Source organism: Passer domesticus, chromosome 2 (assembly GCF_036417665.1).
Source record: "Passer domesticus isolate bPasDom1 chromosome 2, bPasDom1.hap1, whole genome shotgun sequence".
Classification (NCBI taxonomy): Eukaryota; Metazoa; Chordata; class Aves; order Passeriformes; family Passeridae; genus Passer; species Passer domesticus.
In genome coordinates, this window is record NC_087475.1 from 83,131,785 (window position 1) to 83,147,569 (window position 15,785).

Here is a 15,785-nt window from a genome sequence, read left to right on the forward strand (position 1 = left end):
GCTCAGAGCATCACTGGGGGTACTTGTTACATTTCCCGTGGGGATCACGGTGCAGGCTGTAGCCCGCGGAGCCTGAAGGTGCAGAGCGCCCCGAGCAGCTCCAGCGCAGCCCGAGCGGCAGGGCCGGGCCGCGCCTCTCCCGCCCCGCCCGCCATTTTCCTCCGCGGGAAGGGCGAGCCCGGGCCCATGGCAACGCCGGGGCGGGCAGCAGCAGCAGCTGGAGGGACCCGCTCCAGGCGACCGCGGCGAGCTGCCGGCCCCTGAGCTGCGAGGGCGGCTGTGCCCCGCTCGGCCGGTGAGACCGCTCGGCCCTTCCTCCGCCGGCTCCTTCCCCCGGCCCCTCGCCGGCCCGGCCCTGCGGCTGTGCCGAGCTCCCCGGTCTGTGGCACGGGGCTCCGCCGGGGTGCACACACAGCGCTGAGGAGGCTCCATAGCCACCAAAAGCGCGGGGAAAGGCGGTGTTTGGCGCCGGCCGGCCGGGCCCTCCGCCTGCCCCGGGCCTGGCAGCTCCGCTCCGCCCCGGCGGGACCGGCCGGGACCGGGCGGGTCGGGCCCGCGGCTCCCGCGGCGCTGGGGCTGCCGAAGCCGAGCTCCGGGGGATTGGGTTTGTGTGATACGGAAACATCGCAACACCTAAATTGTGCCTTTCCCTATTCCGAGCCGTATCCTTCTCTTAAACTGGATTTTGGGCAGGTACCGATCTCAAAGGGCTTACTGAATTCTTTCTGCAAAGTTTTGTCCCAGAACATTGAACGAGTGTTTGATAACAGCTTCTGGTAAAAACAAAACAAAACAAAACAAAACAAAACAAAACAAAACAAAACACCCACTAGAATTATGGACCCTGCCCTTCGCTTTCAACATCAATGTGTCTTCTTACAGAATTGATGCTTTTTTTCTGAGCTTCAGTCCCAGGCTGCCGCCTTTGTCTCGTGCCAAGAAGCCAGTGCAGCCACCCACCCGTGGCATTTGTCTTCATGCAGTAGTAGGTATCCAGAGGGAGAGGGCAGACAAAATTCTTTCTGCTGGTGGGCCTTGTTGTTTGCTTTTCCTCCGGGTTAAGGGAGAGGAAAAAAAAAAAAGTTGCCTTGAACTTGCGGTACCGAAACATTGTGTTAAACACACTAGAACTTTGCTGAGCAGTGTAATCAGCCAGGCCTGCCTGTGATGTTGTGTAATTCAGCTGAAGTCTGTAACCCTCACTTGGTATAATGAGCCATTTCTTCCTTGGGGGAAAATTATGTCATGGTGAAACTGTTCTTCAAAATAACCTAAACAACTCAAACATGAACTAGATGACCTCTTGGGGCCCCTTCCTGCCAGAATTATTCTGTGTTTCTGTGCTGCTGCTGCTGACTGTTTGTACAGTGTTTTGCAGGATGGAGTCCTGGTTTTCTCGGCTTTGTGCAGGGCAGTGATGCAGCCTGCCAGGCTGGGGAGGTGGAGGTGGGGTGAGACACAGGACCCAGGGGTGTGTTACAGCACGCACAGGGTGTGCTGCTGTCAGACTGGAGGGCTGGAGCTTCACCCCCCTCCCCTCTCTGTGGCAACCCCAAATCTATCCGAGCTCTACTATCTACTACAGATTACATGAAAAGAGGCACTGATAAACGGCAGAGGATGTTTTTAATCATATCTAGTGCTTTTTTACAAATATGACAAATACGTCTGTACAATATCTCTTTTATATTCTTTAATATTTTTTACCTCAAATTGTGTAACCATGTTAACTGCTACTACCATTTCTTCTCCACAGGCGGAAGAGCTGAGGCACTAATACCTTGAGACCTTCAGTTTTATGCTTTCTTGACTTGCTAAACAGTAGCCCAGTTCTTCAGGACTTCCAGCAGTGTGAAATGTAATCAGAGTGTTGGTGCATTCTGCTACTGGGATGATGACTACTGCAGAAGGTGAATGCTAATTGGTTTAGGTTCCTTTCATATTTGGCTATCTGAAGTTAGCCCCCTTAGCCATTAGATCTACTTACATCTCACATTTCTGTTTACAAGTTTTGTCAAGGTATCAAGATGTTGCAAGGGGTTTGGATATGCAATTCTCATTGTTTCCAGTCCACAAAAACCATTATTTCCATGTAGTTAATCAGTGGAAAGGCCTGAAGGGAGAACCCATGTCATTTGATACCATGGCCTGGTGACAGAAGATTTTTTTTTCTTTTATCCTACTGCTTCTACATTTAGAGTTTGATTCTGTGCCATGAATGTCAACTCTGATATTTTTTTGATTAATCACACATTCTCTGTCTCTTAAATTGCAATGTCTCTTAAGTTGCTGATTTAAGCAGTGGACTAAAGCCCTTTTATTACTCCTCACTAGTTGTCAAGAAGAAGCAAAATTACACTAGTGTGCATGAAGCAGTGAAAGCTGGGGATGTAGAACAGCTTGCATCGATGATAAAAAGTGGAGCCAGTATTAATGAGGTGGATGTAGTTCACAAATTCACACCCTTGCAGTGTGCTGCCCACTCAGGAAGTCTGGAGGTAAAACATTACCTTATTGTATAGCATAGCTGGGCTTTTATATGTCCATATTTCCTTCTGTGGGAGAGGCTGAACAAAACATTGCTTTGATCAGACTAAATAAATAATCTTTGTCTGTTTTTCTTATTAAATATATTCACCAAGGGCAGGAGTACAGGATTTTTGATTTTATTTTTTTCTTTCTGAAGACCCAGGAAACTTACCTAATAAACTCTGCTGTATTTTATTAAATCATTTGGTTTCTTACTCTGAGCAAAATGTGCTTTATGGCCTCCCTTTCAGACTCATGACCTTATTTTGTCTCTACTGCATTTTCGCCTTCTCTTGAAACACCTAGAAAATCCTGCAGGATGTGTAAAATGTTCTGAAGGTGACTGAAACAGGTGAATAGTGACATGAAACTATGTTCATTCTGCTTACCAATGTCCCATGCCTCATTCTCCATAGAAGTAGTCCTAATACATTTTATTTTAATGAAAATGTTGAATAATGGTAGAGAAATCAGCAGATAATTGCATCAGTATTTTAAACTTCCAGAAGGACTGAACTGCTGTGTTCAGCACAACATTCTCCTTCTTCTTGCATCCTCCTTGTTCATTGTCCACAGCAATCTAAACTTGAAGCAGCAAGGCCATTTGTGTCCCAAAAGAAAAAACGTGAAATTCTTGCTAGACTCAAGAATTGCTAAGTGCAGAGCTGCTTCTGGAATGTAGAGACACTGTCAAGAAAATGCTAATCATCATGTCAGCCCCAAAACCAGATTGCTTACCTACCCTTTCTGCCTCTAAAAGTTCTGCCATTTTTCATTTGACTCTTCTACTTTGCAATCAGTCTGTTAGACTTATTGAATTATCTGTCATCTGTTTGTCACTAAGCTCCTTGGCAGAAATAGTGGAGGAAGCTGTAAGATGGCCTGAAAGAAGATAATAAATAATAATAATATATAATAAAAAGTTCTAACTGTTCCTCTAGCTGTCTTTGGATAGTTCATAAAGCTTGCCATGGCAAGCAATGATATGCTGGAAAAAGATGAATAAAACAAAACTAGGCCATGGAAGGATGAGAAGAGAGATGGGATTACATATGCCTAAGAAGCCTAATAAATTAAATGAGGCTTTAAATTTAGACGTGATTTTTTCCTGCCAATAATTTTAGCTGGAATTCATGTGAGCATGTTTGCATTGTTTTTTCCAGTGCTTTTACCTCATGCCATATGAATACTCTCACAGATTACATTTTAAATCTGGAAGAGTAAAATGTTAAAGTCATACTGTAACATTGATGCTAGGATCTGAATTAGTAGGTTATTTGCACATTTTGTACCCTTGGGTGAATCCTGGAAAGTATAACTTACCCATAACATCCTAATGCACAAATTCCCGTTTAAGGCATGCTCTGGGGTCTCCTATTTCCATAAGGAAGTATTCCAACACTGTTTTGAAATGTAACTTTGCTGGATAAATTCTAGTTGAAACGTGCCTCAGAGACACGATGGGAGTAGTTAAATAAAAAGCCCTTTGGTTTTGTTGAGCAGTGCCTTCAGTGGCTGCTCTGGCATGGAGCTGACACCGCACGTGTGACTGTGAGAGGCTGGACAGCGGCTCACCTGGCGGCCATCCGAGGGCAGGATGCCTGCATGCAGGTACTGCAAATCCCCACTCGCCAGCAAAACTTAGTAGGGCAGATCTTAATACTGGACAAATTCATTATGAAGATCAGCTGAGGGAGCCCCTCAGGGAGCTATGAGTAGCTCATCTTGATGTCTTGACATGTCAAATTAAGTTAGTCATTCTCAAAGCAGAGCACTCATTTGCGCTGTCTGTGCAAACAGATCTGTTTTGTGCAATACCAGACCCCTGAGGTCAGCCCGGAGTTATCCTGCTGGCCATCACAAACCATCCTTCTGGGAAATGTTTGCTTTTTCAGCTTGTGAAATGAACGTGTGCTCTGCATTTCTTTCAGGCCCTGTTACTGAGCGGAGCGGACGCAGCAGCGCGGGACGAGCGCGGGTGCGCGGCCTCGCACCTGGCCGCAGCCCACGGGCACTCGAACACGCTGCAGACGCTGCTGCGCTCGGGCGCGGTGAGGCTGACTCCTGCCGGCACTCCCTCCTTAAACTGACACTTAGGGCTGTGGAGTAATTACTGCGGGGGGATTTATTCCGTGGGTAAATCCCCGGTTGTTTAGATTGTGATGTACATTTAGGGACGTGATCAAAAAATGTAGAGAGAATCAATGATGTGAGTAAATCACCTTCCGCTTAGGATGCCATTAAATGAGCATCAGGTACTGGGGTGATGGTAATTTTTTGCAGTTCTAAACATCTTCTATAGTAAAGGAGACATAAACTTAAAAAAAAGGAAAATTAGTCCTGATGCATATTTAAGGAATAATGACCAATGCAGGTCATTATGATGATAAAAACATGTCTGAAAACGCACCTTTTCTAAGTGTATTAAGTAAAAGCAAGAGCCTGTGAAAAGTACGTGTCTTGAAACTGGAACTGCATATAATGGTTGAACTTTGGAAAATGTTATTTGGTTTGATTTAAATAATTTAACACAATGAACAGCAGATTGCTATATATAAAACTTGTGTCTTAGGATTCAGAAATGAATGAATTAACCTGCTACTTTCATTTTAGGATGTAAACGTTTCAGACAGGAATGACTGGAAACCTGTTCATTATGCTGCTTTTCACGGTCGCTTGGGGTGTTTGCAGCTTCTTGTTCGATGGGGAGCGTGTGTAGATGATGTGGATAACAATGGAAACCTTCCAGGTATATCAGGATAAATCACATGTTTTAAAGCCTTTTGTTTACAGTTGTTGTGAAATGTGAAGATTGAGCAAATTATAACTAATGCACAGCAGCACATTTGCTATTTGATTCCATGCAATCCACATAGATAGTCAATTTTTCTAATGATGGGAGGATTTACAAAATCCAAAGTGTTTCTCTGTTGGTGACAGTATCCCATTCACTTCCTGCTGCTGCTGGCAAAGTTGAGAGCTCTCAAATGCTGGGATGTGGTGCAGGCTGAGCCTGACTGGGAGCTGGTGAGCAGCATCTCCTGTGTGTGTGTGTGTGAGCTCGTGTGCCAGTGGAGGTCGCAGGAGAAGCACAGGTGGAGGGGGAGGCAGTTTCAGCTGCTATGTGCTACTTTTTGACTTGGTGCCAATGTGACGAGGCTCTGGTGTGTTTGCATGCAAGTTTTTGTATCCCACTGTTTCTTAACTGATTTTGTAAAACAGTTGTTTTTATTTTCCTGTGATTTCTTCATCTTGATTTCTGGAATACTGCTTTTTCTGGATTATCTGTAATTTCTTTTCATAATTATCAGTGTATTCACTTCAGCATAAAAATGTGCCAGTGATTGTTCCTTGCTTTTTGTATTTTCTCCAGTATCCCTCTCCCTAACACACCACTGCCTCAATATCTGCTGTAAGTTCAATGGATTGTTTCTGTCTTGAGTTCTTCTTGCATACTTTGCCTTTTAGCATTTTCCTTCTAATAGTTTGTCACATTATTTGTTCCAAAGAGCATATGTTTTTCTCTATAACTTGTACAGAGTTATCTTTAAAAATCCCTTCTTAAAATCTTTTACCCTCTACTAAGGACTACTTACCTAGGAAACAGATAGCCATGCTGTGTTTTGCAAACCTGGGTCTTGTTAAAGGATGTGAGGCTCCTGCATCCCAGCAGGAGATGTGGTGCATTAGCAATAAGGGGTCAGGATGTGAGGCACCCTGGGGGCAGCATGGAAGGCAGCTTTATTTGCATTTGGGAACACTTCCCTGATAACAGACTTTTGTGGAGAGAAAGCAGATGCCAGCGCAGTTCTACTTAAATGCTCTGTATAAAATGGTTAGTAAAAAACTGCTTTTGTTGTGTTTTGGCATCTACAGAAGCTTGATCTTCCAACCTTTGATCTGTTTCATTTGATCATATTATCTTCCAAAGGAAAGAGGATATTTTGGAACATGGCTAGTAACAGATTAGTAGAAGTACTGTGCAAACCAGCTTGTTGTCTGCTTGTGTAACAGTAGCGAACTTAAATTATCTTTACACACTTCAGCTTCAAGATTAGCTGAGCTGTGCAATAATTTTTCCTAAGAGAATACTGGAAGAAATTATTTGAGGTTGCAGTGTCAGGCACCTGAAACTTAAAAACTGGCTGCATCTTTTTTATATGTGTGTTACTGCAAGGGGGTCTAGCTATCTTTGCTAATTTCCTTGCCAATATTTTGGAAGAAAAAAAAAATGTGTCTCATTCAATGAGCACAGAATGGGCTGTGCTTATTAACTGAACATTTCAATTTGCTTTCTCTCTGTATTCATTTTTGAGCTACGTCCATGCTTCTTTTATTGCTCACTAGTCAAACCTATTCTAAATATTTTTTCACAGACACAATTTTTTTGGCTTGTGGCTTTTAGAAGAGTAAATATTGTTAGTCTGATTTTATAAAAGTCAAGATGAAACACAGAAAAGTTGGGACACCAACAGATTTTAGGTATCTGAAAATGGATTCGTGAGGGTTGAGTCAGTTTTTCACTAGCTGACTTACCTTTAGCACGGTACCCTTCTTTTCCCTTCTCCCTGAGAACCTAACTCACTGACTAAAATTCAGACAATGGCAAAAACTGCCCTTGTTTCAGTGAAGCTCAGATTTTAAACAATCACCTGTACAGGGGTATTGTCATCTTGCTGTAAAACCATTGTCCATAATCTTGTAGAGCAATTATGCTCTGGAAAGCTGTGGATGATTTGGTTTGCTATATATGGTTTGGTTTGCTTGTGTATGCCAAAAAATGAATTGACGTGGGTTTTTTGGGCCCTGTGTACATTGTTTGTTGATTATGAAGATAGTGAGATTCTTAACTGGAGAAATGAATCCTTTTGCCTCTAGAACATCAGCCAGCTGCTATAGAGCATTTTCATGGAGCGAGACATCATAACAAGCATTTATTTGGCAAGTTCTTCTCATTTAATGGGATTAGAGGCTATTACTTATGTCAAATGAGTTGGCATGTGTTTGGTACCTCTTATGTTGTTATAGGCCCAGCACTGTAGCATTATTAAATAAGTAAACTTCTACATAGCCTAAAGGTCAGGTGAGGAATGTACCTTCAAATATTTCGTCCAGTAAAGCACCTATCAGTGTCCTCATTTTATGGGTGGGGCAACCGAGGGTGTGATGCAGCTTCTTTGTGGTGGCACGGTAGAGCCTAAGGCAGAAATGGCCTTAGCTCCTAATCAAGGACAGTGCTTGCTGTCCCCCTGTAAGGAGTATCTCTGGGACACCAGGGAGATCCACGTTCCTGGGGAAGTGAGGCGCCAGCAGTGCACTCTGGGCTAGGCCTCAGTGCTCTGTTGGGAGTCTGTTTTGTCTCCTGCAGTCAGCTCCACCAGGGAATCATCCTTGCAGATCCCATCCTTGGCAGCTTTCCCTCCTTTGCCTAGAGCTGAACTGTGTCCTGGGTGGGAGCTGAACATCCACAGTTCAGCTGAGGCTGCTCTTCCCCTTGTGTGGTATTGGATGGCTCACGTGCTGGTAGATGAGCCAGCTCTAACCCTGGTGGGAGCATTGCTTTCTCAGTGGGCAGCAGGCTCAGCTCTAGCACCCTTTGTTTCATTTGTGCTGCAGCACATCTGGCAGCAGTGGAAGGACACTTGCATTGCTTTAAGTTCTTGGTCAGGAAAATGGCCAGTGTTACACACGCTCTGAAAGCCAGGAATGACCATGGAGAGACTCCAAGAGACTTGGCTGAACGGTTCTACAAAGATAATATTCTGCAATATATTGATGGTGTGGAAAAAGAGGAGGAAGATCCAGAGAGACAGGAAGGTGAGTATGGATCAAGATACACTTCAAAAAGGCATTGTGTGTAATTCTGCAGAAGTACACGAAGGTGTACTTGTTATTTCAGGTCAGTGAAATTAATCTCTTAACTATATGTGATGCCTGTAGCCATAACTAAGACATATTTAGTGAAGTGTCTGGTGAGCACTGCTGGTTACACAGCTGCATTTCAGCTAATTAAGGAGCATTATCCTTGCTACCTCTGAAGTGTCCATACATAAGTTGCTATGAGAGGTGAGCTGTGAGACAAACACCAGCATATTCAGTAGAACTGCTGGCATCTGCTTGGAAACATGTGCCTTTTTATTTTCAGTTTTAGCGTTCCCGGGTCATGATGCTGCTTTCAACGGGGACTTACTGGTGGTTAGAAGACTAGTGAGAAGTGGAGTAATCAACATTAATGAGCGGGACGATAAGGGATCCACTCTCCTGCACAAAGGTCAGTAAATATAATCTGTGTTTCAGCTTGTTACTCTTTGTTGCTGATTCATTTACTTTGTTTTTCAAGTGACTGCTTATCAGGTAAATGTAATGAAAAACAGCATCTCATTTCTTGGAGCTTGGAAAGGCAACACCAAACCCGTATTTTGTAGTGCATGTGTGCATGGGTCACTTTGAAAACAATACAACCAAGCTCAAGTCAAGGAAAAAGAGCTTACAATGAAGAGAAATCAGCAACTAAATGGAAAACTAAGTAGCTCGGACATTTATTTACTATTTGTATATTGATATCATGTCAGGTTTGTTGGAGTTAATCCTGATTTTCAGTGATGGAGAAAGAACAGATCAAGCACATGAATCCCAGCTTTGAGTGATAAGCAAGGCTATATTCTAGCTATTCTAGCTGTAAAAGTTTTTAATTTTCACTTTATTTAATGTAACTAAGTAGTTCTGATTTTTTTTTTTTTAATCAGGCAAGATGTGGCTTTTAGAAATATCTGTCTGGCTAAGTATAAGAATGATCTGTATTGTGGCCTGGGACTTTATTTCCTGAACACATCAGTACTGTAGGGATCTGTTGTAAAAACTACAACAAAGTAATTTGGTAGGAGGCTGTGAAGAAAGGTAAACTGCTGGTTGACACTTTGACATGTAGTGTACTGCTTGCATTACAGAAAAAATGGTTGGTTTTTTGTGTTTGGGGTTTCACAGTATTGTCTGAAAGAAGAAACAAAAGATGAAAGAAAGAGGGAAGCATTTTTGTAATATGCTTTTAGCAAATTTCCTACATTTCTTTTTGACTAGATATATAGTAGAATTTTTTAAAAAACCCCATAATTGAAGTTCTTATTAAAATAACTGATATGTAGCTATTTTAAAATCCCACTTTCTTTTCTTGGAATGATGCTGACCTACAGTTGTTTCATCCCCAGTGTTTCCATGCTGATGTTGTAACTTCATTTCTGTATCTCAGTAAGAAAACAAATAAAAAAAATATCCAATAGGGAGTGCTGTCAACAAATGGATTTATTCTTCCTTGAGAAAATCAACATACAGTTTCATCTAGACTTGCCAAATACCATCTTCCATAAGTGAGACATTGTTCCTGGCACCACGTGGTGGGAGCAGTGGCCATGGCACATCATATGAGTAAGGTTGTGCTAGGATGCTGCTGAGAGGTGCTGCCTTGAGTGTCTGCCCCAAGAAATGCTGTACCTTCAGCTCCAGCACAAAGCCCTGCTTCTCTCTCCTGAGACAGCAGCACACACCCCACAGGCTGGGGCTGCCAGCTGTGTGTGACCCCTGCGAGCCCAAAGCCAGCGAGAGGTGACAGCGCTTGGCTGCCAAACTGTGGCATGCAGGCCTTTCTTACTGGGGCAGCAGATTTTTGTGTGTCTTGTGCTCTGTACATGAGACTGGGAAAGTTCAGTTTAGCTTGTGTTCAGCAAGAGCTGCCAATACATTTCCAGAACTAGAAAGAGCCACCAACCACACTGCATGCTCTTCCCCAAAATTCTGTGTACCCAAGTGATTGTCAGCATCTTGACACAGAGGCTCCTCTGGAAATAGTATCTCCCTTGTAGTGTCTTAGTGAACCCAATCTCTGACATGTCAAAAAATGGCAAGAGGAGGACGTTTCAGGTTTGAAACACTTCAGTTGTATATAATTGACTTGTGTATGCCTTCCTTCTCTTAGCTGCTGAACAGGGGCATGTCCATTGCTTACAGTGGTTGGTTGAAATGGGAGCTGACTGTGACATTACAAATGATGCTGGAGAGACTCCAAAGGATGTAGCCAAGAGGTAGTAGTACATATCCTGTAGCTCTGACACTTATTTACTTACTATTTTAGTATCAATATCATGTCGGCTTTGTTGGAATTAATCCTGATTTTCGGTGGTGGAGAAAAAACAGATCAAGCCTATGAATTCCAGCTCTGAGTGATAAGAAAGGCTGTATTGTAGCTATAATATTGTAACTACAAAAGGTTTTAATTTTCACTTAATTTAATTTTATTTTTAGTGAGGTCAGACACAAAAGAGGAAAACTAGCTCATTTGCCAGCGGACAGTTTTGAGCCTGTATGTTCACAGTTTGCTGTCCAAACTCTGAGAAGTAGCAGAGGCCAGCTGATTTTTGTATTAATAAAAATAATGCAGATTCTGATGAGATTCAATTAAAAAACCCTGCAAAGGAAAGAGATGCCTCTGATGTAGGAGCCATTGCCATAAGATTCCATCGAGGCAGAGCTCATGCCATAAGAATACTACAAAAAGTAGATAGATAGTTGTAGTGTGTGTACAGTGCTTCCTTTACCTCTGAAACCCCTCTGATAAATGGGAACATGGGCAGTTTGAGAGTTTCTACCACACATGTTTTTCCAGATTTTAACTGTTCTCTGTGCAGATTTGGCCATCTGGCAGCTGTGGAACTTCTGACACCAAGAACTGGAAACAGTAACTCTAGTGATGAAGAACTAGATGCAAACAACATCAAGTTTTTTGAAACACATGGTGTAGAAGGGAGTACAGATAGCAAAGAGGATTTAACCCTGGATAAAGCAGAGAAAATGAATGCACGCAGTAAGCACTCTATTTCCATCATTCCTTGTTTGCAAAAGTTGTTATCAAGACCTTATAGCCCTAACTAGGACAGACCCAGCCAACTGCTCTGATCTTTTTGTTATGAGATGGTTGACAGGATGTCTGTAATACTGAGCATTGAAACAAATTGTGGAATATTAGAAAGCAAGCAGAAGGCAATTAGATCATAATTGTCACACCATTTTAATCGATGTTGGTGCAACAGTGTTGGATTGCTATTTGTTTTTGACATCTGCTTGCTGTGTGGGTGTCAGGTGTAGCTCAAGGTTTGCTGAGCAGTCTGATTTCTGCTCTTATGTTTGTGAGACTATTTTCCAGACTATTGGATTTCAGCATAACTGTCTTCTTGCATTTTACCTACCTGGAGAACTCTGTCTTACAGTAAGGGCCTATCACAAGATTAAAGAACTTCAGAGACTTCTAGAAATTGCCTACAACAACTACAGACAGCTGGGGGGAATAACTGAAGAGGAGAGGAAGATAAGAAAAGAAGAAAGGAAAGCTGAGAAGTAAGGTCATTCTGCCCTGCTAATGTTTAACTCTGTGGGGCCCATTTTAAATCCTCCTTTAAAGCTGATTTACACTCAAATTTGCATTTGGCCGTTCTGTCTTTTCCACTTACCAACTTCAACCAGCCCAAAAGAAATGAACTGCAGCAATTTGTTTGGCCAATTCCAAACTTCTACCACCAGGATCAGCCCCACAACACAAGTGCTCGATAGGTCCATGATTCTTGTGCAAGATCATCTCTTCAGTGTTCAGGTTTTTCTGCAGATGTGTGCAGTAGGTCTGATAGCTTCTGGCAGCTTTATTTCCTCTGAGGATGCCAAAGACATGCATGCCCTCCAGAAAATCTGAAAATAGGCAAAAATGTTAGCATGGCTTGGATGGAAGTGCATATACAGCAGAGATTATTCAGTGACCTGCTAACATTTCTGTTCATTGGCAATATATTTCTGTGCTCAAGAAAGGATTAGCTTGTATCCAGTCTATGGGGAAAAAACAACTATCAGCAAACCTGGCCTTGAATGTGAAGCATTGTTCATAAGATCTAATTCTCAATGAGTCCATTAAATCAAATGGTTCTGTTAGGTTGGTCAGGTGATTTGATGGACAGACTCTACATTTTAAAGAAAAGTCTATCAGAGATTTAGAGATTTAACAATACTGCAGCCTCCAAAGACAGGCCTGTCTCCACGTCTGCCTGTCAAAGATTTGGCTGCCCTCTGTTCTCAGTCTCTGTAGATAACCACCTCCATCATGTGTTAGGGCCAACCCAAACCACTGTTTTTATCTGGCCACTGAGAGGAGACTGTCTGGGGGGCTTATATGCCATGAAGAAGACAGGAGATTTAGCAATCTGTGTGGATCTGAAGCAGACAGTAGGTGTCACAGATTGCAACTAAGTACTTTGTTTTAAAGCCATATCTGAGCCAGAAAACTGAGGTCAGGATTTCATCTGGTTCCAGGTCACTCTTTGACTCAGCTTATGATGACAGTCCATCTTTCTCAACTTGATATGTATACAATAGGTAACAGACACAGCTGTCCAAGTTAGTTATCAGGAGCTCCTTTTTCAGCTTCTTGGAGAAGTGTAGACACTTCCAGGGCATAATTAAACATATACTTCAGGATGAGATTCATCACTTCTAGAAGTGTCCTTCCTGGTTTCAGAGGAGAGTGATCAGCTTAAGTGTTGATGCTCACATTAAAAGGTCAGAGCAATCTGGTTTTAATGATGGAAAAGTCATTGTTGACTAATGACAGACAGGGAAGTTCATTTTGGATAGAGCAGCTGCTCAAAAACTAACAATGTCTATTAGAAGATTCTGCTGGGGTTCTAAGTGGTGTTGCTTTCTGTGGCATGTGTGGCTAAACTAGAAAAACTGTGAGGTTCTCTGAAGGATTTCCTCTACCTGTGAAGGCTAGAAAGCATCCCTAGCCCCAAACTCTTCTTTTGAAAAGAAATGGGGCTTCTCAGAATACCTGCCTACTCTTCTCAGGGTACCATCTGTAGATACAAGCACCCCAAGGTGCTTGTATCACAGGCCAGAAAACCTCATTATCGATAAAATGCTTAATGACAACACCGTTTTGTTAGATGAAAAGCAAGAGTTGCCACTTGGGAAGGCCACTGTAGAGCAGATTTTGAAGATTTCTCCTTTAGTCCAGGTTTTTTTGGCTGTAAGAGGCCTGGTGTGAATCACTTCACAGTGCTTTAACCAGGGTTCATTGCAGGAAATTGTCACCATGGGTGTGCCACACAGTTTGGGAGGTGTGCCTCTTTAGTTGGAAGCATGGAAGAAATCAGCTGTCCCCTGAGCACAGGCCATTCTTGCAGTGCCAGTAAGGATGATTGGTAGCTCAAAGGGCCTGATTCAGGAATTCCTTACTCTGAGAAACAGGGAAATATGGAAACATGGTAGGTCTTGCTGAGAGCCTTCCTCCTGTGCTGTTTGAATGCATAGGGCAGATATCTCCCCTTTCCTTTTACTGAGCTTCCATCCTTGTAGCTGTGATAATTCATCCTAATATATGAGAAAGCCAGCTCAACTCCAGAGACTCAGTTTATGTGTGAATTATGTGTCAGCTAAACAGTTCCAGGAATCTCAAATAATTTAGGAGCCCTTGAGGGTGTGACCAGTGACATCTTGTGCAACTGTGTATAAGCCAGTCATGCAAGCTGAGATCTGAGCATTCCTCATCCGTGCCTAAGCCAATCAGTAGGAAGGATATAGAAGCACCAGATGTGAATGAGAAGGCTGCCCCTGACCTTTCCAGAATGCTGCCGGCTTTGTGCTTTTTCTCTGTTTCATAAGAACTTGGTTGCTGCTTGGGCACTTCTCCCTCCCCCGCAGCTGGAGCCTGGCCCGGGCAGCGCGGCGCGGGCTCGGTGTGCGGGCAGAGGGCTCCACCTCGCGGTCCCATCGCTGAGCACCGCTGGCAGCCGAGGAAGGAAAGCTGCTGTCAGCGCTGTCACCAAGGGTCCGCAGCCTGAGCACAGCTGCCGGGAGGCGTGCTGCGCTGCTTTCAGCGTGACTGACCCGTTCCCTGGCAAAGGCACTGCGCCACGTGGAGCAGCCGGGGCAGGTTTGGATGTACTTCATGCTCTGCTTGCCTCTTTTGCTTTTGGCAGGGCTGTGAGGGAGCTGGAGGCCCAGCTGGAATATGAGCGAGTCAGGCGGGAGAAGCTGGAGAGCCAGCTGGATGATTACCGTGCTGAGATAAACCAGCTCCGAGAGGGCCGGGGCAAAACCAGCACCGCCTCTGCTGCCTCCGAGGTGAGTGCCACCCCAGCTCCCCGGGCGTGGCACAGAGGCCCCTGCCTGTTGCTTGTGTGTGTTTGCTCCCTCTATTAGAGGGCACAGTCTAGAGAAAATGTGCTACAGCTTTCAGCTCGGCATGCTGAAGTGAGCAGGAGCCCTCGTCTGGCCTTGACAGTGTCTCTGCTGTGAAAGGGTATCGGTTTCTTTCCCTGAGAAACCCTGGCAGAGAAGCACTGCTATTCTTCATCTTAATAGTCACCTAAGGAGTGGGCTGATCCCGAGTACTTCCATACTGCATATCCAGTGACTGGCAGTTTCCCTTGCCTGACACCTGGTGTCTGAGATTCAAATGGTGCTTCAGGGGAGGTGTCGTCACCACTTAAAGGGCTACCCAGCCTGCACAGGTGTAGAGATCGCTACCATGGGTCCCCAGAGGGGGACAAGTTCACTAACAGGGACTTGATCCATGTCACAGTGTCTGGAGTCAGTCAGGCATACTGAATGAGAGCCCAAGATCTCACAGAAAATTCATGGAGGGTATTCAGTCTGTTTGGGAAAGGAACAGTATGTGCAGCACTAGAAGTTCTGAGGTTTTATTTTGAATTAAAAATTAAGCTCCTTTTGTATGATAGAGACGTAAGAGGAAAAAGGACACCAACTGCAAGCAGCCAGTAGGTGATGATGTTTCTGATTTTTCACTTTTCACCTGTACAATGGATGGCAATAGATGATGGTGCTTCTATTCTTTCAGAGCATTTTTATTTCCCAGACTATTTTCCACCTTTTCAGTCAATTGCCTCTGCAGTCCCTTGTTTTTGTGCTTCTTGGTGGAATCTCAGGCTCTGAATGCTGGGTGCCACAGCTGTATTTCAGAGAGGCCAGCTGCACTTTTTCAAGGATGTTTCTGCTTCTCACCCTTGTGATTGCCAGGCTGGCAAACATTTTCTTTGTCAGTATTTTTCATTAGGCTAGTTTTTTTTGGTAATTTTCCCCTTCTAGCCAAGCAGCCTTTCTGGCTGAGTGATTTCTACAGCCAGGGGACCTTCAAGTCTCACACTACTGTGCTGCCATCCCAGGCCCCAAGACTGTGCTCTGCCCTCAGCTTTACTCTGAAC

General features: G+C 43.9%; 1 protein-coding gene across 7 annotated transcripts in view; it reads left to right on the forward strand.

Annotated features, from left to right (window-relative positions):
• Window positions 1-15,785, forward strand: part of ANKRD42 (ankyrin repeat domain 42) — a 19,330-nt gene continuing 3,545 nt past the window's right edge. The window contains exons 1-13 of one of the 7 annotated variants that reach the window (XM_064409634.1): window positions 1-19; window positions 883-985; window positions 1,757-1,910; window positions 2,335-2,498; window positions 4,033-4,140; window positions 4,461-4,580; window positions 5,143-5,278; window positions 8,146-8,346; window positions 8,675-8,800; window positions 10,499-10,604; window positions 11,208-11,383; window positions 11,787-11,913; window positions 14,541-14,685. In XM_064409634.1, coding sequence (XP_064265704.1) covers window positions 1,892-1,910; window positions 2,335-2,498; window positions 4,033-4,140; window positions 4,461-4,580; window positions 5,143-5,278; window positions 8,146-8,346; window positions 8,675-8,800; window positions 10,499-10,604; window positions 11,208-11,383; window positions 11,787-11,913; window positions 14,541-14,685 — 1,428 coding nt within the window. In that variant the 5' untranslated portion in view covers window positions 1-19; window positions 883-985; window positions 1,757-1,891. The other 6 variants (XM_064409633.1, XM_064409635.1, XM_064409632.1 and 3 more) reach the window with 6 other exon arrangements.